Raw genomic sequence first — 27,961 nt, 5'->3', positions numbered from 1 at the left:
TTTAGTATTCAAAATGACTGAAAGTTTTTTAGATAATGCATTTAAAAATGATAAAACACATGAGATAAGAAAATTGGAAATTGTGTCGAATTAAAGTATTATTTTTGAGTTTAATAACAGGACCCTGATTAATATATCAATGTTAATCATTGGTATTAACATTGGTATGCTAACTATGCTTGTAGTTAGCATTATGGTATGCTAACTATGAGATAAAAAAAAACACTCAAAAATAGCATAATCAGAATAATCAATAAACAATTTGTAACATACTAAAATCTAGTTATTGTCCATAAAAAGTGCTTAATTTGCTGTAAAACCTATGAAAATGCTACAGTTCATAATACAAATATGACATGTCATATGCCACTAACAACATGGCGGTGATATTGACGTACGACTTAGACCACGCGTTTGACGTCTACTCTTTTTCTTCTATGAATTTTCGTCAGTGAAACGTCTATTCTTCTTTGGTAAGTTGGTTGTTAGCGCCATCTGTTGGTGAAAGCTGGTAAAGCAACGCTTTTCAAAACATTAAAATACATTATTTATTCAAATTTCAACGCTAAATTCACATATAGTTCAGCTGAAGCTTAAAATGTGTCTCTATATAGTATTTTAGCGTTATATTGTGTGTGGCTGCATTTTTTTTACTGGAATATTTTCTGCACTGCTGAACCTCTTGGAGCAAACAAGACATTTGAAGCATTTAATTATATCTGGTTATTTGCTTAAATCAGATCAGTGAGCTTTTGGTGTTTTATAATAGCTTGTTTTATTAAATACAATTTACATTTCTTTTTAGCTCCTATTTGTTTCAGAAGTCATTTGATTATTTAGCTGTTGAGGATTAATAAGGAAATATGGTGTTTAAAAAATTGTTTTAGTGGAGTACAATGTGTTTCCCAGTTTAACTCCAGTTTTTATTGACATGGAAGAAAATAGATTACAAATTTTCCACCTTGACTTAACTTAACCATATGTTAACTGTAAAACAGCAACCAAAAATTGTTTTCTATATAAAACTGTTATACCATGGATACAAAGATGTCCATTTCTTTAAATATGATTTTTTAATATATTTTTAATCATTCAGTCGTCCTTGGTAGGCATCCATCTTAGATTATGAGGATGGGACTTGTCTGAAAAGTTACTTGTAAGTTAATTTTGTCTTATTACAAGTGTAGTAAGATATTTATACTAGAAACTAGACTAAAATTACTTGGTAAGAGTTTGTGTGTTTGCAGAGTAGCACTACTTCAACGTGTTTTTACTCAAGTAAAAGTAGAAAAGTATTTGGTAAAAAGGCGACTCAAGTACAGCTGATCAACACATCACAAATATTGGCCGCTGTTCCAAAACTTTTTGAAACTGCCACCACCATCTCTTGGTATTTTCTCCATTTTTAGAGAAACACCCAATTTATTTAATATCACTGATGTTTTAAACCCTTTATATCTTCTCTGCAAACTATGGCTTTAGATAAATGATGCATATATGCAAATTGTATGTAAGCTGAACTCTCTGTTTCATCAGTTTGATGTGCAAACAAGAGGACTAAATGTTAAAGCTGGAGCCAACTTCCCCAAAACAATGTAGGTCGACTATGCTCAGATTATGCATGCAGAATAAATGTTTCTTGGATTATTTTGGCTGGAAAATGTTTTAAAGTGATTAAAAACTTGACAATTTGACGTCTGAGATCCAGTGCAAAATGTAGCAGACAAGCAGCTGAAGGAGTGGAGTTTTTAGCTGAAGTGAGGCGGCAGAGAGCCTGAAACTATGTCAGCAGCTCTAAACTGTTCAGTCAGGAAGCGAGAGCGGCAATGCGGAAGATAATAAACAGCGGCGGGGTGTGTGAGCGTGTGTGAGGGAGTGTAAAACCGCGCAGAAGGGCGAGCTACGCCACGAAAGAGGGGTTCCCCTTACCGACAGCCAAAGAGCGCACAGGCGGCCAGAGGCGTTTCCCAGCTCAGAGTAACCAGCGGGGGACCCGGGGAGGATCGGCAGGACTCCCAGAGTACCGGGGAGACTCCGTGGGAACTCTCTCACAGTGAAATGACCAGATTTGAAGGCTGAGCCGAAGCGGAGTTTCGCTTCTCGTCGTTGCGCCTCTACGGCCAGATCTCAAATGCCTAAAGAGTGCCGGAGAAAGTCCTCCAAGGACTTCGGGTTTTCTGGGACTGGGATAAGCGATGGAGGCCGTGTAGAGAGAAGGACGGCCGGGAGATCTCCACAGATCTGCACGGAGCACATCCAGAAAGCCGCGATCGTCGCCGCGCCGCCCGCCGCGCCGGCGCTCATGGATGCGCCCTTGGTGCCGCAGGTCACCATCACTTCGGATGCGGGCGGCACCTCCAGGGAGATCCAGGAGGAAGACCTGGACGGGGCTGTGGACGGAACCCTGCGCAGGAAGCTGTCCAACTCGTCCATCTCCTCCACCGGATCCTCCGCGGTGGAGTCTGAGGATGATCTGCTGAGCGACACCGAGACTCAGAGCAAAGGCCTCGTCACTCTGGAGCACCTGGTGTGCGCAGAGGTGAGCGAGGTGAGAAGTTTCTTTGGTTTTTACCCCGCAGTTATCTTCAGAGGCGTAAGGGTACTCCAAAAACTGTACTCAAGTAAGAGTAGCACCGCAAAAATACGAAATCTTACCTAGTTTCTGGTCCAGTTTCTAGTTCAAATATCTTGGTAGACTTGAAACATGACAAAACTAACTTACAGCAAGTAACTTTTCAGCAAGTATGAGCTCGTTTTAAGGCAGTAATTACTTAATATTGATGAAAAAGTGTTGGATCTGTTGGCAGATTATTTCACTTGCAGTATTGGAAAAATGTTTTGTTCAAAGTGAAATAATCTGCCAGTTTTCAATGAGCAGAGTAAGCGTTAAATATCTTTGTACCCAGATCAGGATCAGAGTGTTTGGTTTTTAAACCAATGAACCAAATGTTAACTTGAGCGTGAAAACAGAGCAGAAGGTTTCTGCTTCATTTTTAATCTCAAAATTATTACATTTACTTTCTTCTGCTTCTGTTCACTGCAAAAACACAACATCTTGCCAAGTATTTTTAGTTTAGTTTCTAGTGCAAATATCTTAGTACATTTGAAATAAGACAAAATTATGATATTTGCACTAGAAACTAAACAAAAATAGTTGATAAGATTTTGTATGTTTGCAGTGTAGCAGTACTTCGACATATTTTTATTAAAGTAAAAGTAAAAAGTTGCCAAATTACTCAAGCAAGAGTGAAAAAGTATTTGATATTAAGGCTACTCAAGTAAATAGTCTCACATTTAAGAACTGCATCATCAGACGGACCAAAATATAACGTTGTGTGGAAACGTTGGTGTTTAAAATAACATAATTAGCAAATAGCAAAAGAAAATCAGGTAAAACAAGCAGTTTTCCAAATCAGTTTCTTTCAATTTAAAACAAATAAAATGTCTGAATTTTTGATTAAAACAAGCTCAGCCTAAACTGATGTCAGATTATAGTCCATGATCTATACAGCGAGTAATAAAAAGTCACATTTACCGTCGTAAATAAGTAATATTGCAAATATTTCCAAATTAGTACCACAAACACTTTGATTTTTATTCCAAAAAGTATCACAAAATCCCAGAGGAACTGAAAAGATGTTCACTAATATTATTTAATTTTAAAAATTCACTGATATTTTAAGTTTGTGAACAGGTTTTATCAACACATTCTGGCACAAGCGGCCCTTTAAGAGCCTTCATGAACTTGATTTGGCCCAAAACGAAAATGAGTTTGACGCCCTTGATCTAGAGCTTGGCTTTCCTTTCTTTAGCTGAACTGTATTAAACTTAGTTTAGCCAACAATGATCTAATCTTGTAAGATAAAAAGCATAATTTCCTGACTTTGAAAATGTTTTATTATTGTAGATATGAAACCTCGATGTAACTGATTAGGACTTTCTCATATGAGGTCAAACAAGGTGGAGGTCTCATTTCCTGAATCTTGTGTTTCTTATCTGGTTTTAGTTAGGATGAAATAAATTCACAAATCAAGTTTGTGAATTTTTTCACCATCAGAGGAAGAACTCTGTTAACTGGATTATCTTAGAATAATTTTAAAATACTGGCTGAATAATAAGACACAGTTTCTCTCTTTGTGATCTCTTTATTGATACGTTAACCACAGCCATTGAACTCAGAACACTGCAAAAACACAAAACCTTACCAAGTTTGATCATAGTACACATGAAATAATACACTACTAACTTGAAAGTAACTTTTCAGCATAGTATAGGAGCTTGTTTTAAGTAAGTATTTCACTAATATTGCTGAAATATTTCTAGTTCCACCAATTATTTCACTTATAATGTGAAAAATGTGTTGTTGATAATGGAACATGTACCTTTTCACCAATACTAAGGACATTTTTTTTTTACTTAAATTAAGCTCCTACATCTTACTGGCAAGTTAGTTTTGTCTTTGTTTCAACTGTACTAAGACATTTGCACCAGAAACTAGACTAAAACACTTGGTAAGAGTGTTTTTGTTGTGAAAGCTTTCACACTTTGGCGTATTATGACCATTGAGGGGGAAAAAAGGAGGATTCAATTTCCACCAAAAAACTCAGACATTGTCTTTAAAAAACTTGGACAATTCTGAGTTTCAAAATCTGAAGTTTTTAAATTTTTGTGACTCAGAAGTTTCTGAGATTAATCTCAACATTTCGGAGTTTTTTTCTAGCAAATCTCCGACTTTTGAAGTAAATACAAAGCCAGTTGGCATTATATTCATCACCGGCTCACCATGCCATGTTACGTGGATTTTGTACAAAAAGCTCACCACTACTACATAAAATATGCAATTTTCCTTTGTACATTTCTGTCTCAAAGTCTTACATTTTAGTTGATTGAACTAGCAGAAACCCTGAATGATTTTTATGTTTTTAATCAACTTAATTCTCAAAAGAAGAGATTGTTAGTTTTTATCTCCAATAAATTATGTACAGCTGAGACAAAGAAGCAAGTCTGAATTTATTTAGGTTGCTAATAACCAGTTTTCAATAGATTATTATTGAAGGTGATTTTCTAATCTTTCTTTAAAGCTAAAAACGAAAAGAAACTGTTAAAGGAGACATATTGTGCAAACTTCATATTTTGTAAGTTTTTGTACTTCCATTTGGGTTTTTACAGTTTCTAAAAATCAGCCCAAGCGCTTAAAGAAACACACCCAGCTGTTTTTTGGCAATAAATTAATGTTTTTTGGTTTGTGATATACGAGGCTTTCAGAAAACTCCGGAATGTGCCGTTACCTAGCAACCCCAGCCAGCCCAGCCCGTTACCTAGCAACACAAGAAGAGCTCCAACACGTTTGGTCAGTTGTTTTACCACTGAATGTACAGCAGCTGCTGGAAAATACATCCAAGAATGACTTTGTGTGAAAAATGAAATGAACATAGATCTATCCTAACCTGTTTAAGGAAGCATAACATGTCACTTTAAAAACTTCCTGGGATGGCGTAAATTCATTCCTTACATTAATGAAATGTTACTGATAAGCTAGTCTTTTGGTAACCACCAGGTTGTTTAGACGATGGACAATAAAGGTCGTTTAAAATTGCAGATATTTGGAGCTTTCCGTCACAGGAAGGAGCTGGTTTTTAGAGCAGAAGCAGCTCTTAAACATCAGCCAGCGACGCGTTTCCTGACTGAAGACCTCTGGGAATTACTGGAGAATTACTGCAGACAAGACGCAACTGCACAGCAATAACAGATTTCCTTTAAACCGTTCAGTTTATCTTTCAGTGGCATTAACTGATAAGTTCAGCTCACAGCAAGCATTTCTCATGGGGATGAGTTATTTTGGCAGCTCAGGAGTTATTTTGGGAGCTTTTGAATGAGATGGGCTCTGGAAGATTTCACATGAGATTATGTTCCCGTCACACAAGTGTTGGGTTTTTCTCTCACTTTCAAAGCTATTTCTCAAATAAAAAGAAAGAAAAAGGAAAACCTGTTTTATAAAGCTTGTCAGAGGAAGGATGATACCCAGAACATCTGATTCCCCTCCCTGAAATAATATTACGTTTTTTAACATCATCTTTATGACACTTTAAATCTTTATTGGTTCTAAGTTTATGTGTAAAATTAAAGCGTTAAACGTTATAATCACAAACTTTACTGCATTTTAATCGATTTTGTCTGACTAACAGAAAGTAGCAACATCATCGCCACCTGTTTGAACCATGACACACGTCTGCATGAAATGAAATCGCCGTGAATGGAAAATAACGGGTTACGTAATCATGTGTCATTTAACTCGAGTTAAATGTGTCAAATGTGACAATCATTTGTCACATTTTGCCTCATATTTCTGATGCTTTTCTTGACTTATCCTGCGGTGTGAGATGAGTTCACATTAAAAACATTACTTTTCATTACATTACTTACAAACTTGCGTTTATTTTCTGTCAATGCTGCTGATAACTTTCTGTCTGATGAAGCTCAGCTCTGCAGGAGAGGCATGAAGGTGTGGCAGAAAAGTATTTTCCCCCTTATTCCTTCTAAGTACATGAAACTCCTTCAAATATTTTTTATTTATTAACAAACCAGCAATCCACACCAACATGAAATATGCTGATGGGTTAAACCTGCTGCAATCAGAATAAATTTGATAACGGATAACAAAACCATCTGCTGATCTAGAAGTTTCTGCTAAGGGTGAACAGTACGCACTCAGAGTTTTATCATGATATTTTGTTCTACAGTTGTGATAACAATAGACAGACATGACGTATTTATTACTTCTTTTGTAGGTAATGTTGACATTTTTCCCATATTATAAGAGAAATAATCCAGTGGAAGTGGTACTTTTTCATAAGTATTAAGGAATTATTGGCTTAAAAGAAGCTCATAATTGTTGCTGAAAATTTACTTGTGAGTTAGTTTGTGTTATTTCAAGTGCATTGAGGTATTTGCACTGTAAAATATGCAAAAAATACTTTTTGTGTTTTTGCAGTGTAATTGCAAAAACATTTCATTGTAACATTTCACTTGTTTTTATTCTCAACTGCTTCTAAAACCAACTCAATCGCTTAAACCCCCCAAAACAACAACAAAAAAACATCCATCTGTGTTTTTGCAATAAGTTGATGTTTTTTGGTGTCTGGAAAATGAGCCGTTTCAAACACCTCCTGATTGTTAAGGGGCAATGCGGCGCTACCTAGCAACCCCAACTGAGCCCAGTCCCGTTACCTAGCAACGCAAGCAGAGCTCCAGCACATTTGATTGGTTAGTTTTACCGCTGTATGCGTTGTACAATGGCTGCTGGATAAGACCACTGAGCCATTTTTTGGCAATAGGTTGATGTTTTTGCTGTCTGAAAAGTGAGTCACTTCAAAACCCTCCCGAATGTTGAGTCACAAACAACAGGCACTGCGCTGTTACCGAGCAACTATATTCGCTGTACAATGGCTGCTGGGAAAGACAAGTGTTTTGTTGTTGACTCACCATCCAGAAACCACTTTCTGTTTTCTTGTTGGTTGTGCAGGAGGCTCTACTAATGCTTTCCAAAGATGTACAGTTGTATAATTGCGCATCTGTTTGCAGCCATTTTCAAGTGTGAGTGTAAACGTTGAGTTGGGGGGCGTGGCCAGCTGAAGCTCGTTTGGATTTAAAGTGACAGGAGGCCCTTAAATAGCTCAATAGGCAGAACTGAGCAGACTGGAATCTTATTATCCAAGAATGATTTTGTGCAAAAAATGTAATTAACATGTTTTGTATAGACCAGAGACCTAACCTAACTTTTTCAACTTTGAAAAAACAAAATAAAATTCTGCGTGGCTTAGTGAAAGCAAGAACTTAAACTCAACTGAAATGCCGTGGTGGCGTGACCTCCGAACTAATTATTCATGCTCTAAAACCCTCCAATGTGGGTGAATTAAGACAATTCTGCCAAGAAGAGTGGGTCAAAACTCCTCCGCAGACCCTTTGAAAGCCCAACCAGTCAGTTTTTGGAAGAGCTGAAACATTTAATTGTGACAAGAAAGCAAAAGCAGAAGAAAGATTTAAGGAGCTGACGGTGTTGAGCCTCGTTCTGCGAAAGCTGTAGGGAAGTTGAGCGTAATCACAGTGAGTCACCTGCAGGTTTCTGCCTCCATCTGCACCATCAGACCGATTCTGCCACAAGGGCCACCACTTCTCCATGCCTGGAGCCAGCGCCGTTTAAACTGTCTCAACAGGCACACTGTAAAACATCTGAGATGCATTTAGTTGTGTCTATCATTTTTTACTCTTTAAGTCAAGTAAATTTAGCCAGTTTTAGATTTAGAGCCTAAATGTGAGTTTGTGTAAGATAAACTTACAGCAGTAAGTTGTGCTCACTTTTTGTTAATTTAATCAAACTTCCAAGAGTTGAATAAACTAGAGTTTTTAGGTCAGCACTTAAAAAACTGAAAGAAGAAAAAGACAGGAGTGGGAACTATTTCCCAGAATGCTTAGCGGCATGTTTTTGTATCCTCAGATGGAAGTGCGCTACATTTATTTTTATGTCCTGTTCACACTAAATGTTTTTGAGCTGAATTCATTGCGACGTTTAATAAAATTCATTATCAGATCAGAAATTTTGTTAATGTAATCTGAAACAAGAATTGAAATTATTCTAAAGTAAAATAAGTAGTTATTTTAACAACTAAAATTTGCTCATATGTTTTTAAATTCAAATCATTTTTATAGTTATAACATGATAAAAGGTTTAAAGGGTGAGAATTTTTAAGCATTATATTTTCAGAGAACATAATTTGAAACTAATAAATAGTAGACCTTGTTTTAACGAGGACATAAATTGTTTCTTTGTCACATTCAGCCTTTGGTTACGGATTGTGCTCATAAAATCCCTCTGTAACAAACTGTAGCAAATCAAATCAGTGTGAGAGTAAACCATCTGTTAAATCTGCTTGTGCGAACTTTGACTTCATCAGACGGCTTTGTGCCCTCTGCTGATTTGCAGATTTTGACGCTGCTTTATTTTAAAGCACGAGACGTGCTGATCTGAGCAGTTACCGTAGCAACCGCACGCAGGCTGAAGCCAAATTTTCAGGCTGACGGCGATAATTAATATGCTAGAAAGTCTTTCCTGATGCCGACCTGTTTTCTGCATGCTTCTCTGTCTGTGTTTCTCTGAAAACGTCTTTGACTTGACTGTTCGACACAGCCGAAGCGTCAATGAGAAGAAGGCTAAAGCGGAGCCTGTCAAGTGTCTGACTTCCTGAAGCAGTTCTTTGTTAAATGTCAAAGGCCAAGACTAAAACTGGAAACCGACCGCAAAAGAAAACATGATTACACAAGAACATGTGAGCATGTGCTGAGCTCTGTGTGGGTTTTTGTTTTTTTGTTTGCTTGTTTTCCGTCAGAGCATCAAGGTGCGCATGTTGACATGATCGTCTTGTTTCCTTTCCAACTTGGAATTGGTTCAATGAGAGTAAAAACCGCTGAAAGATCGGCCTGGGTAGCGTCTGCTAAACGCCGCGCCTGTCAGGAGACATTGTGTTCTGCACTGTAAAACATTTGAAGCTGGTTTAACTTGAAAATGAAAGTTCACCTGCTGCCTGGAAAATGCATTTTAAGTCAACAAGAAAATTGTTTTGGTTTTAACTCAGAAATTAAAGTTCATACAGTTGATTTAACAACAAGAAACAAGTTGTCTAAACATTGTTTTGCAGTTAATTAATCTTGATTTGACTTTAAACTTAAACCAAATAATTATTTCACATTATGCAAGAAAAAACTGCCTTCACCCAGTTAAAGAGCCACATTTTTCTATTGTTTCGCTCACAATATTAGGTTAAAGTAACATAATTTGTTTATCGTTGGTGAATAAATGCAAAATAAGTTCACTGAGTGTTTGCTTTGTCAGACTAACACAAAAAATTTAGTTAGTTCAACTGACTTCTCTTTTATCGATCCAAAGTGATTTGAAGTAGTTTTTAGTTAACTCATTAATCTTTATCTTAGTTAAAAATAAGGTTATAACGTCAGACTACTATATCTTTTTTCCTTTCAATTAACAAAATGCAATCATGTGGAATCTGTTGAAATAAGAAAATTTTATTAAGTCAATGATTCGTTTCTTTGAGGCTTCTAACGTTTATTTTAGTATCGATTAATCGGGTTAGAAAATTGGCACAGTCTGCTAATTTACATTAAATACATTAAAAGATGCAAATAAACAACTTCATTCCTTTCTAAAATAAGAAAATAAAAGTTTTATTTCCTAGAATGCAACAACATAGCATTCCATTAGAGAACGCCTGATCAGTTGGAGCCAAGGATGCATCTGCAGCTAAATAAAAACATCAACATGAGAACAGCTCAGCTCTTATTTATTTACTTTTATTTACTGATTAATAATTGGGCAGTAAAAGCTGCCTAATAGCTGCAGAATTTGAACCAAGTGAAGCTAAAATTGACACTTGAGAATTTTTAGGTAGAACATTTTTGCAAACATTTTTATCTTTTATCAAAATTTATATATTTTTGTTCAGATTTGGCTTAATTAGTGCTCTGAATGTGTTGTCATTTTTTTAAAAATCCCTTTTTTTGTTACTCCAGGTAACGATTAATTGTTTATTAAATTAGTTCAATAATCAATTAATCACAACTGATGTGATTAATCGTTTCATCCCGTGTTACAATCACAAATGTCAGTGTATATTACTGCAATACAAGTTTATTTGAATATAGGATATTTCACCAACAATGAACGAAAAAAGAAAAGAAGTAATAAAAGTTAGAATCTAGAATTAATCAATGGTCCAGTTATTATTAATCAAAGGCAGCTCTAAATAGGTCAGTTTTTCACTTTTGGTTTCAAGGATCTCAGTGTTTCAGCAGTTTTGCAGTTTTCTGGAAGTTTGCAGCAGATTAGAGGAGAATAAAAACTGAAGTCTGCGTTTCTGATTAAAAAGTCGATCAGAAGTCTGACTTTTTAAACATTTGTGTGAAGACACTGTTGCAGTAATCAATGCGACTAAAGATCAACACAGTGCCTGAGTTTAAGTTTCACAGATTTGGCTTCCATGGGACGAGATATGGAAAAGTTAAGAGGTGTGAACACTTTTAAAACCAGTAATTTCAAGACTAATATTTAAATATTAGCTCAATAGATGTGTCCTGATCATGTTTGCTAGTTCCTCTTATTCATATTAGCACTTAAGATCATTTCAATAAAAATTCCCTTTAGGGCTGAAACGATTAATCGGATTAATTATGATGAGTTGAAATAACCATCAACTAATTTGGTAATCGATTAATCGTTAACTGGACTCAAAAATAGAGAATTTGGTGAAAACGCAACATATTCAGAGCAGTAATAATGCTAAAATTCAACAAGAACATATATATTTTGCATTTAAAAAAGGAATTTTTTGTTATTTCTTCTATCAAATTGCAGGTTTAGCTTCACCTGGTTCAAATTCTGTGATAAAGCACCTTTTACTATACAGTTATTAATTGGTTAATCAAATAAAAAAACAACTAAACAAATTATATATTACTGTACTGAAAGGGTTCAGCTTTTCACATGTTGACATTAAAAGTATTTTTTGTGCTACAAATGCATCTTTTAATGTATTTATAATATTGTATAAAAATCTAGACTAGTCAATAACTAAAGTTATTTATCGACATTAAAGCTGCACCAGACAGAAACAGTAGCAGCAGCTCAGTAAATGTGAAAGTCTGTAGCGTGAAAACATTTGTGAAAGTCTGCCGCCTTTGGCAGAGCGATGCCGTCAGTAAACAAGCAAGTGAAGCGAATCATCTGACATTTAGGAGAAACCCGTTCTGCTCTTACTGATGGCCATGAAGAGTGATGAAGTCTTGCCTCACCGCCATCACAGTCCCCGTTTCATTTCCTGTTTTACTCACAGAAAATGACCGCTCTAAAGCCCACGGGGGAGGACAGAGGAAACACTCTCCCATGACACACAATCTAGTTTCCAGATCATCGGCTTTATGGCTGATGAGCTTTTTTTTCTTTAGCGTAAACACAAAACTTTACCAAATATTTTTGGTCTAGTTTCTAGTGCAAATATCTTCGGACACTTGAAGTAAGTCAAAAGTACAAATACTAATTCCACTGGCAGATTATTTAATTTATAACATGGAAAAATGTCTTTTTATAAATGAAACAATCTGGCAAAACAAGAACTTTTTCATGAATATTAAGGAATTGTTGACTTAAAATAAGCTCCTATATCTGTCTGAAAAGTTACTTGTTTGTTTTGTCTTATTTCAAATGTGCTAAAATATTTGCACAAGAAACTAGGCAAAATGTTTTGGTAAGATTTTGTATTTTTGCAGTGCACAACTAAAACAGTACAATAATAGTATTGTATTGTTGTACAATAGTATTATTGTACAATAATGATGTTAAATTTTATCAACAGTTCATTGGTTAATAAAAAGTCCAAAGTGTTTTAGATCCTAGAATTAGGAGTTATAGCATTTAAAGTTTGTCTAAAAGGGGTAAGACTGTAAAAAGGAAGACAAATTTAATTCTCTGGGCCGACTTTGATCCCTTTTGTAACATCAGAACCAAATTGGACCAAAAATACTTGGTAAGATTTTGAGTTTTTGCAGTGTATGTGTGCCTGCTCTTCGGTGTTTGCGCTTTATTGGTCCATCTCGGTAAAACAGAAAACCAGTAAATAAATTAAATCCATACTGACTAATATTAAAACAGTCTTGACTAGAGACATGATGTGCTTCGCCGTGTTACTGTGATGTAATCGCTTACACCACCATGCGGAGGATCGCTGACTCGGCAAACAGTCACTTTTACCCTCCACAGGCAGATGAGCCACAAAAACTATTACCAAACAGTTTGGCTGTTAACAGGGCTGCATGATAAGAGGAAAACATGTCGGTGAATAAAATATGCTCATACTTAGCTAAACAGTTCTACTTTAAAGGATTTGTTATTTTTATATCCAGAAATCTGGAATAAACTTCCAGAAAACTACCAAACAGCTGAAATATTGAGGCTAAAAACCAACCTGCTTTGATTCATAATAACTGGAATAATGACCAACATATACAGTATTATGTATATTGCTAGGCCTATCGCAATAATCAGTAAATCACATGTTAAATAAAACAAAGCCAATAATTTTCATTCTTTTTCCCTGATTTATTGTTTCCATTTGGTGCTTTGGTCTCAACTATCTCCTTTTGTTGAAGGACAATTTTATTTGCAGAGACTCCATAATTAATTTTATTTGTTGTTTTGTTTATTTATTGTAGATATTTACAGTTTTCCAGTTCCAGTGTTAAATGTTAATAAGAAATTAATTAGAGTTTATTGATCTTTGAGAATGTGTTCTTGCATTATTATTACCACTATATTACTTTAAAATTGTCTCCAAAGAACAATATTATCATTTATCTGGGATAATTTATCATCCAGAAACATTTGTTATTATGACAGGCCTATATATTGCTTGATGATTTTGATAATATCTAATAAAATGTAATTTTTAATCGCTTGTTTCACAGTTGGTGACTGTATGATGTTTTTATGATGTGAAGCACTTTGAACTGTCTTTGTTGCTAAAATATACTATACAAATAACCTTCATGCTACCTTTGCTGAAGACGGAGAACTCGGTGTTTGTGATAATAAAAAAGGACGAGCCCAGCAGGCCACACTGGAGATGTCGAGCACAGATAGGAGTTTCCACAGAAATGGCATTTAGCTGACCCAGATTGGAAGCTTCACATCGGGGAAAACAGAAAGCCTGGCATCAGATTGGCTGGCCTGACCTGCCGATGTGATCAGATTTCCATTCAGATGCTGCAAAAAGGGCCTGAAGCTGTTTCCAACTATCGTACACTGCCTGCAAAAACACAAAGTTTATTTGTTATATATAGTTTTCTAGTGCAGATATCCTACTACATGTGAAATAAGACAAAACTAACTTACAAGTAACTTTTCAGCAAGTTATAAGAGCTGGTTTTATGCAAATAATTCCTAAATATTGATGAAAAAGTTTTAGTTTCACTGGTAGAATGTTCCAGTGTGCCGTTACCAAGCGACACCAGCCAAGCCAAGGCCGTCGCCTAGCAACCCAGTTCCAATTCCACTGGCAGATAATTTCTCTTAAAAGAAGACATTTTTTTGATGCTACGAGTGAAATAATCTGACAGAGGAACTAGTTTGTTCTTTTTAATAAATATAAAGGAATTATTGTCTTAAAACAAACTCCTATATCTTACTTGTACGTTACACTGCAAAACCACAAAATTTTACCAAGTATTTTTGATCTAGTATTTAGTGCAAATATTTTATTACACTTGAAATAAGACAGAACTAACTTATAAGTAACTTTTCTGCAAGTTATAAGAGCTTGTTTTATATAAATAATTCCTAAATATTGATGAAATAAGTATTAACTTCATTGGTAGATTATTTCACTTTTAATATCTATTTATCTTAAGGAATTATTTACATAAAACAGAAAAGTCACTTTTAAGTTAGTTTTGTCTTATTTCAAGTGTACTGAGATATTTGGACAAGAAACTAGAGCAAATATACTTGGCAAGGTTTTGTGTGTTTGCAGTGTTTTGCTTGATGTTGAAGAAATAACAATTTATCTTTACAACATTTTAAATTTTGTTTTCTATGTTTTCAACAGAGTAAAGCTTGGAAGAAGCTGAAGACGTACATCCGCTGGCCCTTGCAAGCTTCCCAAAAGAAGAAAGTAAACTGGGTCCAGCTAGCTGGCCATAAGGGTGATTATAATTTATTAAAAATAATTTTTAACATTCCATTGAACAAAATTTTGCAGCTATAATAAGGTGAAAAAAGAGCAGAGAAAAGATCCATTTCATGCATTTCTAATGGAAATCCTCCTCTGTTCACGCTAAGGAACATTTCCAGGATTCCACCTTTATTTACTTTGAATATCTGCCAAGAACAAGAGCAACATTAACCAAGCATTTCTCTTTTCTATTCTTCACAAGTCAAAACAACCTGAAAGATGTTCCTCTAATGAAAAACCTTGAGCATGGAAGCAACACTTTGTTCACATTCCTCAGAATGAACTTGGTGTTTATAAGGAAGCTGAGCTACTGAAAGCAATAAAAAACCTTTGGTGAAAATGGAGTCATCTGTTATGGGTGACAGAAAGTAAGCCAGTTGCTTTGCTTCATGGTCTACTTGTCTCAGCCTTGCAACATGTTTCAGGAATTCACATTCAGCTCTATTCAGCTATTGCACTTTTCTCCTTCCCTATGCAGGTATGTTCTTTGTCTAACATGAAGAATGAGAAACTGTCTTTATCTCATCTCAGGAAACTTCAAAGCTGCAGAAGAGGGCACCATTCTGAAAAAGCTATCAGAGAACGAGAAGAAGTGTTTTGAGGATCTGCAAAACGACGCGCTGGTCCATTTTGTGCCGCGCTACCAAGGAATTGTGGAAAACGACGGCGAGTCCTTCGTGCAGATGACCGACCTGCTGGCTGGCCTCAACCATCCAAACGTGATGGACTGCAAAATGGGAGTGAGGTAAGAAACCAGGCCTTTCAATCTGCAAACACTGGCTTTTCAGTTTTTAATCATTAATTATTCGTCATTTTGAGGTGTAGATGAACAACAAAAGCAGAGATCGGCGACAGCACAAGCTGCCTGTCTCGGCTTGCCTCTTTAAGGGAACACCTGTTGTAACTGCAGGCTGTATGCTTGGCTTCCTGCCACAGCGGGTGGAGGGCCTCACTGTTAGTCTGCACAACTCTACACATTCATATACGCTTGAATGCATGCATTAATTCATACATGCATGTATTTTTTGCATGCACGGACATGCAGATGCATGTGCAGCGTCTGACCAGACAGGTGAACGCTTATGCACAAACCTGCAGCATAGCTATAGGCAGGCGAGAGACCAAGTACGTGCAACAGCATTACAAATGCACATTACCACATGCATGAACTATTTGTTTTACTTATCTACCTCTGTGAGAGTTTGTACATCTGAGATGTTTATACACACACGTTTGCACGCTCAGGGTGTCCCTGGAGACTCCCTTTGTCAAAAACGCTCTCAACCACAAAGTTACAAAACCACCAACTTGCACGAACACACACCCAGGCTTTCACATAGCGAAGTACTGCACACAGGAGTCTCCTCGTAGCTTCCCTCTTTAGCACAGAGGAAGTGGAGCTAGCAAACTGAAACTGAAATTCACATCTGTTTGCTCAGAACTATTTGCTGTGAATATAAAGACGGCAAGTCATTGACAGTGTGACTCCAAACATTGAAGATCATTTTATACGCTGTAGTTTTCTGTCCTGCGTAAAGTAGCATCAACTGCAAAAACCTTTTGTCTTTTGTGCAGCAAATGTAGAAATGAGTTCATTAAATGTCTCTGTAGAAATACAGGAAGCGCAGTTTTGGTTGACCTTCTGAATTTATGTCACACTCAAAAGTTTCACATCAACAGACAAATTTTAAAATCAGAAAAAAGATAACTTGAGTCATTAAAAGGTGACCAGGTCCAAATTAGGGGACATTTTGATGTCCTCTTTAGCAACATATCCTGAAGGAGGATGTTCAAGCATCGGTTTGGCACCTTCAGCTCAAACGTTCTTGTGTTACAGAAGTTTTAAACAAAACAAATAAAAGTTTGGAATGGACTTAATTCTGAGATACTGTGGCATGACTTTAGACAGGATATTTGTCACTGAAGCCCCAAAGACATCTAAACAAAAGAGTAGGCCAAAATTCTTCAGCTAAGGTGTAAGACACTGATTTCTGTTTATGACAATGTTAGATGCAGTTTGTCTGTGAATCCAGAAAAAGTCTTAAATTAAACTAAAACGTTTTCAATTCATTACAAGAAATGTAAGATGGCCTCAAATACTTACATTTTAGCTTATTTTCTGGTATGTGTGGTTTTCTAACAGGCAAAATCTTGAAGACATCTAGCTAGCCACTAGCTAGCCACTAGCTAGCCACTAGCTAGCTAGTTAGCATTTTGAACCTTTTGAAAATACTTGTCTGTTATTGGTTCTCACAAGTGCTGACTATGTGAAGTATTTTATGTTTTCAAGATCTAAAATACTGAAATGTGCTAAACAGGTTGAATGATTTATTGACATTCAGATGAGAAGCATAAACAGCAAACATTTCACATTTTCTTTGCTCTGCTTGACATCCAGTATCATCTTCCACCCATTTCCTATATCTATTGTTTTTAGGTCTTAAATTTAATTCAAGGTGGCATTAAGGTGCAGGTTTACTTGCTGAAACCTGCAGAAACTCTGTGGCTGGGTGTTGTTGCCTGTAAGGCAAGTACAACTGGTTTAAAGGAATGTTGCCTTTTCACAACTGGGCAGACTGGTTTGTATAATTTTACCCTCCAATTTACCATTTGGAAAATTTGCAGGTTATTTTGGTCCATAATTCATTTTTGTGATGATTTCAAGCAACTAAATGCGGAAAGACGGCTGAATAGGCTTTTATTTTGTGACTTTTTCACCTTGTGTCGAAGGACATACCTGGAGGAGGAGCTCGTCCGGGCGAGAGACCGGCCCAAGCTTCGGGAGGACCTGTACAAGAAGATGATGGAGGTGGACAGGGAAGGTCCAACTCCTCAGGAGCATTTCCAACGTGGCATCACCAAACCTTGCTACATGCAGTGGAGGGACAGCATGAGCTCCACCAACACTCTGGGCTTCAGGATAGAAGGCATCAAGGTGACACGTCATTCACGTCTTTACTGCAACAGACAGGAAAACCAGGCGACTAGCATGGCTGGATTAATTAAACAGGATTAACAGGACGGACATTAGAGATGAGTCAAAGTCAACGGCCGGGGGCCAAATCCAGATTTTCCAAATATTTTATCTTCAAAAAGCAAAAAAGTTTATTTATCACACAGCCCTATGTTTACTTTGCAAAAACAAAAACTTACTAAGTAATTTTTATCTAGTTTCTAGTGCAATTATCTTCAGACACTTGAAATAAGATTAAACTAACAATTAACTTTTCAACAAGATATAAAAGCTTTTTTAAGTCAATGTTTTCTTAATATTGATCAAAAATTACATGTTACACTGGCAGGTTAGATTTCCCATGTTATAAGACAAATACTCTGCCAGTGGATCACCATCAATATTAAGGAATTGTTTACTTAAAAAAGTTCTTTGCTGAAAAATATAAGTTAGTTTTGCCTTATTTCAAGTGCACTAGAAACTGGACCAAAAATACTTGGTACGATTTTGTGTTTTTGCAGTGTAACTAATGTTGTTGAGGCCTTAAACGCAGCACATGTATGCAGGATGTTCAGACTAACACTGATTTAATCCGACCGCTCGGTAATATCGTCCTTCTGCTTCTCTGCCCTCTTCAGAAATACGACGGCACGTGTCGAACCGACTTCAAGAAAACCAGATCGAAGCAGGACATCATCAAACTGTTCAAGGAATTTGTCGAAGAGGACGTCAGCATCATTGTACGTGGCAGTCATTTAACTTCCTGCTGCTGTGAATTCAGTCATGCGAGGACTCGAGCTAACCTTCTTTACAGTTCTGTGCATATCCAAATAAACACTGCAAATGCCGCAGTAGGCGTCACCTTAATGTCCGTCTTCACCCACGCAAAGCACACAAGCTGTGCAAGCGTTTACATCCGTGTTCAGAGTTTGAACAGTGCTGGAAAGAATCACTTTGTTGTTTCTGTGCTCACATTTCGGACGAGCTTAAGGATAAAATTGAAAAGAAAAACACATTGAAGGTGTTTAAATTGCAAGAAGAGAATGTAAATATTCACACTGCGAATCTGTTTGAGTTTTGGTTCAGAAACGGTTTCTGCCCCGCCTCGGTGTACAGTAGCTGTTTAAGTGATAAATTCAAACATTGTTTCCTGCTGTTTTCTCGTTGAAATGCAGAAGTCTTACCTGGAGAGGCTGAGGGCGATCCGGGACGCGCTGAAAATATCCGTCTTCTTCAAGAAACACGAGGTGACGACTGATTTTCACTCTGGAAATCAGACACAGTTTGATGGAAACAGAAAAAGTCCTACATAAAAAATTAACCAAAGTCTGTTTAAACTACCAGGTTGCTGAAATGTGCTATACAAATAATAATAACTTTTTTATAAAAGTGTTATTTGTGATTGTTTGCACACAAACGATCCTAAAACGTTTGCACACAATGCAATGCACTTTGTAAAGCTTCATATTACAAATATTGTCGTCTTTAACTTTATATTTAATTTAATTCAAGTTTACTTAACCTAAAGTAACTTACAAATAAGTTTTCAGCAAGATAAAAGCAGCTTGTTTTAAGTCAATAAGTCAGTAGTATTGATTTTTAAAAAGTATAGTTTCACTAGCAGATAATTTCTCTTATGACTAGTATGTTATCCTCAGTATCAAGGTATAATTTATTTAAACCAAATCCATTTATCTTACTGAAAAGTTATTTGTAAGTTAGTTTTGTCTTATTTCAAGTATGCTAAGATATTTACAGTTGAAACGAGTCCAAAATACTTGGTAAGACTTTGTGTTTTTGCAAAGCAGGATCCAAATGATCCTTTCTAAACTGCAAAAACACAAAATATCAAGTATTTTAGTCTAGTTTCTACTACAAATATTACTACTATTAAATAGTACTTCATCAAAATTAAAGAATGATTGACTTAAAATAAGCTCTTATATCTTGCTGAAAAGTTCATTGTAAGTCAGTTTTGTCTTATTTCAAGTGTACTAAGATATTTGCACTAAAATACTTGGGAAGACTCTGTATTTTTGCAGTGAAGAAGAGAAAAATAAAGCCTCATTTCAACTTCTCTGTTGTTTTCCCCACCAGGTCATTGGCAGCTCTCTCCTCTTCATCCATGTCTGCGGCCGTGCCAATGTCTGGATGATTGACTTTGGGAAGACTTCAGCTCTGCCTGAAGGTCAGACTTTACGGCACGACGTTCCCTGGCAGGAAGGCAACCGAGAGGACGGATACCTGTGGGGTTTGGAAAACCTCATCCTCACGCTGGAGGCTGCTGGCAACGAAGGGAGCGGAGAAGAACCCGAAAACAACAGCCTAACTACAGACAGGGACTTTTAAAGGTGGAGGGAACTTCGGTTATTTTAAATGGACTCCTCAAAACGACTCTTCGGGTGGGGGTTGCGTACCTTGATTTGCTTATATTGTTCTTTTGCACGTGACGTCACGGTCTTCAGAAATCCGCCCGCTCCGCCATGATGAACGTCAAAACGACCAATACGCTCCAGTAAACAGACATCTGTGGTCTAATGTCGCTTTTATCTAGTTGATTAAACTTTAAAATGGTCGCTGTCGGCTGTACAGACACGCGTGAAAACCTAACTTGTCATTTTATTTATAACTTTTAATGAGGGAGGTCACGGCGGCGATGGATAGCAGCCGTTAATCATAATGACTCGGTGTAGTCGCGTTACCATCATCTACTTTATAAGTAAGTATGATTAGAAAGATGATATACAATGTCGCATTATGGAGAAGGTACGGGTCTAAACATTGGTAACCATGTTAACAGTGCCGCGCCGTAATGTAGCCTAGCATGTATGGGGGAAAAACTGGTTAGCATCTCGTCTTGTACGGTTTTCAGGTTTCTTCGGCGTAAAGGGAAACGCCGTTCATGACGTAGTGACATAAATCATGTCGTGTGACGTCAGGCAAAGTCAAATCGGTTTCTAAGCTAGCTATTAGTTTGGCGTTACGTAAGCAGGCGTTACGTTTGGTTACGCCTCGTTACGTAAGCGGACACGCCAAACAGACAAAGTTGCTTGCCATAAAAAAAAAAAGGAAGACAAATTAGCCTTACTCGAACAAGTAGAAGCCATGAATAAACTGGCAAAAAAAACAACCTGGGAAAACAATTCCAGGCGCTGTGTTCAATACTCCCATCTCTCACTTAAAAAACTCCCACTTCCGACGTCCATCATGGCGGCTCGAATAATTTAGTTACGCAGTTGCAAACGGTCATGTAACGGTTGGGCTCCGACCGCAGCAGAACTCGCTAAGTACCGACACTGACAGAAACGGGCACAATGGACGCAGAACAGAGGGAAGCAGAAATATTCTTACAATAAGTTAATTATTGCTCCAATGCACTGACACTAATTCATCATCCTGTGAAGTGAAAGCGCGGAGTTCCTGCTTTCATTTCAACGGGATGAAAGGGAGAAAATCCAGACGAGAACCGGAGGAAAACGTTTGCCACCGCAAAAAGCCTTACGTGTAACACGAACTACTGACAGACCTCACAGTTACTACAGCATTACAGCACAGGGAGGCACTGAGTAGCTCATGAGTTGTCTTTTCAAACTCTTTTTGCATTTAATTCAATTTTGTAATAAGACTCCATCACTGGATACATCACCACATGTTGCAGCACATGGTTCATTTAACAAATTAATAATAAAAAAAAGTTTATAACTGTTGTGGAAATAAAATAAATCAGTATATATATTAAAAATAAAAATTGACTTTTGGTTTGTTTTCTTGAAAATAAAACCAGCAGGTTGAATTCACTTTATATTTGATATTATTAGGATCACACCTACATTTAAGATAATGTTTTAAATAGTTAAATATCTATTTAACAGTTTTTTAAAAGAAGAAAGGGATGTAGAAAGGGATTTACCGGCACGTTTACAGATTCTTAAATACTTTATTTATGAGTCAGCAGCTGTAAATTAAGACACTAATATTAGCAAGCCTGAGCACAATTTATACAAAATTCAACAAATTATAACATACATGAGAGAAACAGTTGAGGCTATAAATGATAAAACTAATTAATTTGCCACATAAAACAAAAAATTCAAAAGGTAAATGGCAGTGATTCACTACAGTGTCAACATTAACAATAAAACGACGTACGAAATGTAAAGGGTTAGTCCAGTGTACAGAGGTGAGTATAAAAATAAAGATTTTCACAGCTGCATTAAGCTAACAAGAGACGCCTACTGGCCAAGACTAGGAAAAAAAAACATTAAAAATATTTTTATTATAAGTAAATTAATCTCTGCTCAGTTGCAGCATTCTTTGTTTTGAGGGTTTTTGTTAATAATAATAATTAAAAAATTACAATGAGACAATTGAAACAGTTTTGAATATCTTATAATAAAAATAGTCAACAAAAACTACAGCAGTTTACAGTTAAAATGTGGTACAAAAAAGATAAACAGACAATAAAAATAAAAATACTGACGTCATGTTAAAATACGAACACCTGCCGCCCCCTGCTGGATGATCGCAGGTGTTACACCCTCCACATTTCTAACGGCAGGAATTAAAACGTTCACAGCTGCAAAGTCCTAGTCAAAGTCCAGTCATTAATTTGTAAATCACAAAACAGTGAGCCAAGAAGGAGGAGCTCGTTAAATATATTTTATTAATGGTTGAATAAATTTGTTATTTCCGGTCAAAGCCAACATTCTAATGTGAAGTTTTAAAAACAATGTTTAAATTGTTTGAGTAATTATAAAGTTGACTTGACATTCTTTCAAGGCACCAGTAAAACCAGCAGTGACACAGTCCCACAGAATAATACTACCACTACCATGCTTGATCATTTTTAGGGTGTACTAAGCTTTTAAATATCAACTTTAACTTTTTAATTTTTTTTAAATAATCACAGTTTCATGTCAGAAATTAAAAGCTCAGAATTAGCTGGACATCCCTGATGATAACAAGTGGATGTAAACGTCTGACTGGAGGTGAAAAAGGGTTTTAACAGGAGGAAAAGCACCGAAATATAAACCCAGGTGCAGATCTAAGTAGAGTTGCTTTCATAAACTTTATTCTTTCTGATTATAACATTATCTGAAACATTAATGGATCAAAAAAGGACAAAAAATCTTTAGGGAAAGAGTAAAAAGATGTGACTGCAGTCATCAAAAGTTCACATTACGTAAGGGAAAGGAGGCGAGAAGGAAGCTTGTAATTTATATAACGTAAAAATAAGAAGAAATTAAGTTTGTGTTTATGTTGATTAAAATTAAACATAAAAAATAAATTTTCTCAATAAGTAACGTAAGGTAGCAAAATGAAGCAATAGAAAAAATAAAGAAAAGTTGCATTTTGTCTGGAATCTATTTGTTTAAAAAAAAATTTTAAAAAAATAACTTTTTCCATGATGCTGCTAGTTTTTTTTAGGGTATTTTTATTTGTGTTGAGATTAAAATCAATCAATCAAAGTTGGGGCTAGATTGCAGCAATCTCCTTTTTGGCCACTAGATGTCGGTATTTCCTAAAACAAATCTTCTTTAAAAAGTCCTTCGCTTGAGGTTAAACAGATATTAATATGAACACACTTCTGTCAAAGCATTCATGAAACTACAGCAGGATAAAAAGATAACAAGGTAGCAGTGAAAATATCTCAGCATCAGTGTTTGGCTACCTCTGCACCAGAAGCCCAAAAGGGGGCGCTAAGCACACAACGGACTCTGTCTGAAAGGCGACCTGTTATGCTAACTTTATTTTTTGCATGTTTTTACACTTCTGTTTGCTTCGAAGCACTTAAAAAATCCACAGAGCCATTTTTTGGAAATAAATTGTTATTTTTTGGTGTCTGGGAAGTGAGTTGTTTCAAAAAACCTCCCGAATGTCGAGTCGCAGTCGACAGGCACTGCGCGGTTACCTAGCAACTGTATGGGCTGTACAATGGCTGCTGGAAAAGACAAGTGTTTTGTCGTTGACTTACCATCCAGAAACCACTTGCTACATTCTTATGGGTTGTGCAGGAGGCTCCACTTCTGCTTTTCAAACATGTACTATGGTGTAATTGTGCCTCTGTTTGCAGCCTTTTCCATATCATTCTAAGAATCTAAGAATGATTTGGTGCAAAAAATGTAATGAACAAGTTTTGTATAGGCCATAGACCAATCATAACCTGTTCAAGGAAGTATAATAGGTCACCTTTAAGGTACAGAGATGTGTTTGTGTGAATGTCAGCATTTCATTGGGTTTTCCAGCATATCAGGAGCTGCAGTCATTTCATCTTTGCAGAGCTCGTCGTCCAGCTGACGTATTTCATCAGATTCAAAGTCTGTTGCCACATGCTGATTTCTAGATGTGAGCGACACTCAGGTCCTCAGACAGAGAAAAGCCAGAGTCCCGGTCGCGGCTGAGCTTCTCTGTTTTAGCGTGCCTCCTGACGTCCTCGTGTCCGTAGCTGGCGTGACGTTTCAGCAGAAGTTTGGGCATACAAGCTGAGGCGGTGCTGAATCCCAGCGCCAGACCCAGGCCGGTTCCCGGTGAGACGCTCGGCGGACTGATGCTGCATGTGATGGCTTCTGAGGCTTTGGGCTTCGCCAGCGGCAGGCTCTCTGCCTCGTAGCTCTGCTCATCATAGGCAAAGTTGACGTTCCCACAGGGGAAGCTGTGGAGTTTAGCCAGGTCCAACCTGGCTTTAGAGCTGCCTCCTGTCAAGGTGGTTGGGGCAGCTTGGACTTGACAAGCTGGACTGAGGTAGGTGCTGCTGGTTCCGTCGCAAACAGCTTTGTTGTTCTCCTCAGTCGAATTGCAAGAGAGCGGCATAGACTGAGTTTGAGCCAGCGTTTTCTTCGCCCGAAAGCTTTCGAGGACCCAGGAGCCGTATGTTGGGTTCCAAAGGTTCTTGGTCTTGTTTTTCAGCCTCTGGCTCCCTGAGGACGAGCTGTTTCTGGAGCAGGGACGGTGATGAGGAGGTTCCGGATGCAGAGAGTTTGCTACGGATGACAAACCAGGAGCAGGAACGGTTTCAGCCCAGGATGGCTCCAGCATTTCACAGCAGGAAGTCACTTCCTGGTGGACCGGTTGGGTTCTCTGTAGCAGAAGGCGAGGTTTGGTGGGCTGCGGTGGAGGGACTGGGGGACTGAAGCCCTTGGGGGAGAAACCGAGCTGGGAGGGTGAGTCCTTGCAAACAGGGCGGGACACCAGTAAAGGAGTGAGACTGGTGGAGTTGGGGGCAGTGGGACGCATCACCGTTCCGCCATCATCGTCTGTGTTGGGGCCATATTCAACAGGCAGAGGGGTATTTATCACATCAGGGTCCTGAGAGGAAAATGATACATGCAGATCTAATTATTTCATCTAAATATCCATCCATTCATCTAGTAATGAGTCTAGCTAACCAGATAGCTGGCTACCTTGATAGATGAAGCAGATCTTCAAATGCATATTTATGCATGTTCTACTGGAACCAACAGTGATAGTTAAAGATAGGTACCTGTCCTCTTTATCGATGTCACTCTAGCTAGCTGGCTAGATAGACAGCTGCATAGCTAAATAGCTAGCTTTGTAGATAGCTAGATAGCTATGTAAGTACATAGCTAGTTAGATAGCTATGTACTTACATAGCTATCTAACTAGCTAGAGTGACATATTTCAGCTACATCACTCTAGCTAGATTAATAGAAAGCTACATAGCTATCTAATTAGCTATGTAGCTACACCACTCTATCTATCTATCTATCTATCTATCTATCTATCTATCTATCTATCTATCTATCTATCGTATTTCAGCTACATCACGCTATCTAGCTAGCTATGTAAAGTTATGGATGGATGGATGGATAGATGGATGGATGGTGGAGACTCATAGAACAATCAATAGATTGCTAAAAATATATTCATCATTTAAAATGCACAACTTTGGAAGTTACATTAAAAAGTCTGAGCGGCTTTGCCTTAACGACCTCAGAGGAAAAGAAACTAACAAGTAATATGCTTAGAAGAAGAGATGTACCTGAGTGCAGTATTTAATTCTCTCCAGGATTGTGGCGAAATTGGGCCGGTGATCAGGACAATGCTGCCAACACTGGGTCATAAGCCGGTAGCTAAAAAACAAAAGACGCCAACTGATCAACTAAACTCAAAATGTTTCGTTCTTATCATTTTATGATTTTAAACTTCTTGTTCCTCATACTGAAATCTTCAGAATATACAGTGCTTTTGAAAAGTAAAGTATTTCTTCTGTTTTTACCTTTTTTCACATTTAAATGCTTCTATCTATCCCAACCAAACTGGTCCTGTGTGAAAATATAATTGCCCCTAAACCTAATAACTGTTTCTCCACCATAATCTGCCACTAAGTAATGCTCCAGTTGGCTATGAGTGTTTTACATTAAAGTGGAGGAATTTTGGCCAACTCTTCTTTAAAGGAATGTTTTTTACTCAGCCATGTTGGAGGATTTTCAAGCACAGCATGTAATTCTGATTTAAATACAAGCCTTGACCATGAAACAAACACTTTTTAAATAATATTCAACTCTCAGGATTTTTATTTGCCCCTGTGGCCAAAACTGGGAAATTTAAAGTACTGGCGTGCCACAAAATTCAATAAATTGATAACATATTTATGAAAACAATAAATCCTTAATGATCCAAAACATAAAAAAACCGGTTGCATTATTAAAAGAAAAACAGACTATTTCCAAAGTTTTTGGGGTTATCAAATTTGTACCTTTCTTGACTTGTGATCGGGGGGCCGACCAAAATCGTTTCAAGGACCAGAAAATGGCCCCCGGGCCACACTTTGGACACCGCTGTATTAGAGTAAATTAGATTCTACTTCACACTTTTTTATTTATTTAGACCTAATAAAATTTGACATTTCTTATGAACTAAGGTTAAATTAAAACAAAAACCGTCAAACGTTGTTGAACTTGAGGCTTTTTCAGAGGAAAAATGAACTAAAATTGGAACCAAGAGATTTAATAATCATTTGGAAAGATCTTAAACGTACACAGGGCCTGGACAGCCCTTTGGCGGATCCATTCTGCCTCCGCTGGTGACAAACTCCAGAACCTCCTGGTTGGTTTTACAGGGGTAAGGCATGTAGCCCAGAGACAGGATTTCCCAGAGCAGTACTCCGAATGACCTGCAGGGGGAGACACAGATCATCAATGGGAGGATTGTTTTGATTTCAGAAACTTTTCCAGCTTCACTCCTCATTTAGACATTAAGGAAATCAGAAGTAAGTTTGAGTAGCTTATAAAAGTTGTCACTTCTTATGCCAGAATAAAAGGTTCAATCAGGAAATATAATGAGAATCTTTAAAGGGATTAAACCAATTAATCTAAGCCACTTCCTAAATTTAGAAGTGCAGCCAGCACTCATGATGGCAAATAAAAATAATTTTCAAAGCTTAAAGCTGCAGTATGTAACTTTAATTTATTTATTTTTTTAAAAAAATATTTGTTAAAACTTTTACTGTGTCTGACAGTATGGTAAAAAAAAATTAAGCTCCTCTGCTAACTAAAAAACAACCAATCAGAGTCAGGAGGAGGGTCTAGTCGCTGTCAATCATGCTTGTTTACATGCCGCTCCCCGTGCCTTACCCACCTCCTCTCTGCTGTCTGCTATGCTACTGATTCTTCTTGTTAGCAGAGCCTACCATGAATGCTAATCTTAGTTAGCATGGCAGATAAACCGTTTTCCTGGACTGGTAAGTTGTTTCTCCATTGTTAGTACATTTAGCAGTGTCTCCACACGGTTGATTGACAGCGATAAGACCCTCCTCCTGGCTCTGATTGGTTGTTTTTGCGAGCAAGTGGAAGAGCTTGATCTTTTCACAGATTATCCGTTTCATTTTGTCTTGACTGGTGTCATTTAAATAATCAAAAAAACATATTTTTAAATAAAAGTTACATACTGCAGCTTCAAGGAATTAAATGTATTTAAATAATCCTGTTAGATCAATAATATATGTTTGCAAACTCCACTAACACAATGCAACTCGGTTTAAAATAATTCACATAATTAGTTTTCAGCTTTGCGTAACCTTTTTTTTAAATCAATCTGACATAAAGGTGTGTTGCTCAGTGGATTCCTGCATACCAGGTGTCGGTCTTGCAGGTGAAGATTCCCTCCATGAAGGCCTCTGGTGGCATCCATTTGACTGGCAGCATGGCTCGGCCACCTTTCCTGTAGTAACTCGCCCTGAGAAAAACAGTTTTCTCTG

The 27,961-nt window shown here is 37.2% G+C and overlaps 2 protein-coding genes across 3 annotated transcripts in view; one reads left to right on the top strand and one right to left on the bottom strand.

Moving 5' to 3' along the window:
* Nucleotides 1-1,820: 1,820 nt before the first annotated feature.
* Nucleotides 1,821-20,577, top strand: itpka (inositol-trisphosphate 3-kinase A). Of its 2 annotated transcripts, none has more exons than XM_032546869.1 (7): nucleotides 1,821-2,539; nucleotides 14,667-14,763; nucleotides 15,324-15,537; nucleotides 17,523-17,727; nucleotides 18,384-18,485; nucleotides 18,921-18,992; nucleotides 19,843-20,577. In XM_032546869.1, the coding sequence occupies exons 1-7, from the start codon at nucleotides 2,132-2,134 to the stop codon at nucleotides 20,092-20,094; spliced, it is 1,350 nt and encodes a 449-aa protein (XP_032402760.1). In that variant the 5' UTR covers nucleotides 1,821-2,131; the 3' UTR covers nucleotides 20,095-20,577. The 2 variants fall into 2 exon arrangements, with proteins under 2 accessions (XP_032402760.1, XP_032402759.1); XM_032546868.1 differs by having other exon boundaries at nucleotides 1,822-2,548.
* Nucleotides 20,578-23,964: 3,387 nt separating this feature from the next.
* The window catches only part of ltk (leukocyte receptor tyrosine kinase), a 51,494-nt gene continuing 47,497 nt past the window's right edge, over nucleotides 23,965-27,961 (bottom strand). Inside the window, exons 26-29 of the mRNA XM_032547625.1 lie at nucleotides 27,838-27,939; nucleotides 26,744-26,878; nucleotides 25,745-25,835; nucleotides 23,965-25,050 (exon numbers count right to left, since the gene is read on the bottom strand). Of these exons, the coding sequence (XP_032403516.1) occupies nucleotides 24,085-25,050; nucleotides 25,745-25,835; nucleotides 26,744-26,878; nucleotides 27,838-27,939 (1,294 nt within the window). The 3' untranslated portion in view covers nucleotides 23,965-24,084. The remainder of the gene's footprint in view (nucleotides 25,051-25,744; nucleotides 25,836-26,743; nucleotides 26,879-27,837; nucleotides 27,940-27,961) is intronic.

Source organism: Xiphophorus hellerii, chromosome 19 (assembly GCF_003331165.1).
Source record: "Xiphophorus hellerii strain 12219 chromosome 19, Xiphophorus_hellerii-4.1, whole genome shotgun sequence".
NCBI lineage: Eukaryota > Metazoa > Chordata > Actinopteri > Cyprinodontiformes > Poeciliidae > Xiphophorus > Xiphophorus hellerii.
The sequence above is the reverse complement of the archived record's forward strand: the minus strand, read 5'-3'. Positions and strand labels throughout refer to the sequence as shown.

Bases quoted from the DNA above. Each gene is read 5' to 3' on its own strand.
- itpka (XM_032546868.1), top strand. From the start codon at position 2,132: ATGCCTAAAGAGTGCCGGAGAAAGTCCTCCAAGGACTTCGGGTTTTCT. The intron at 14,764-15,323 runs GTGATTATAATT...ATCTCATCTCAG, and splicing joins CCAGCTAGCTGGCCATAAGG to GAAACTTCAAAGCTGCAGAA. The intron at 18,993-19,842 runs GTGACGACTGAT...TTTCCCCACCAG, and splicing joins TCTTCTTCAAGAAACACGAG to GTCATTGGCAGCTCTCTCCT.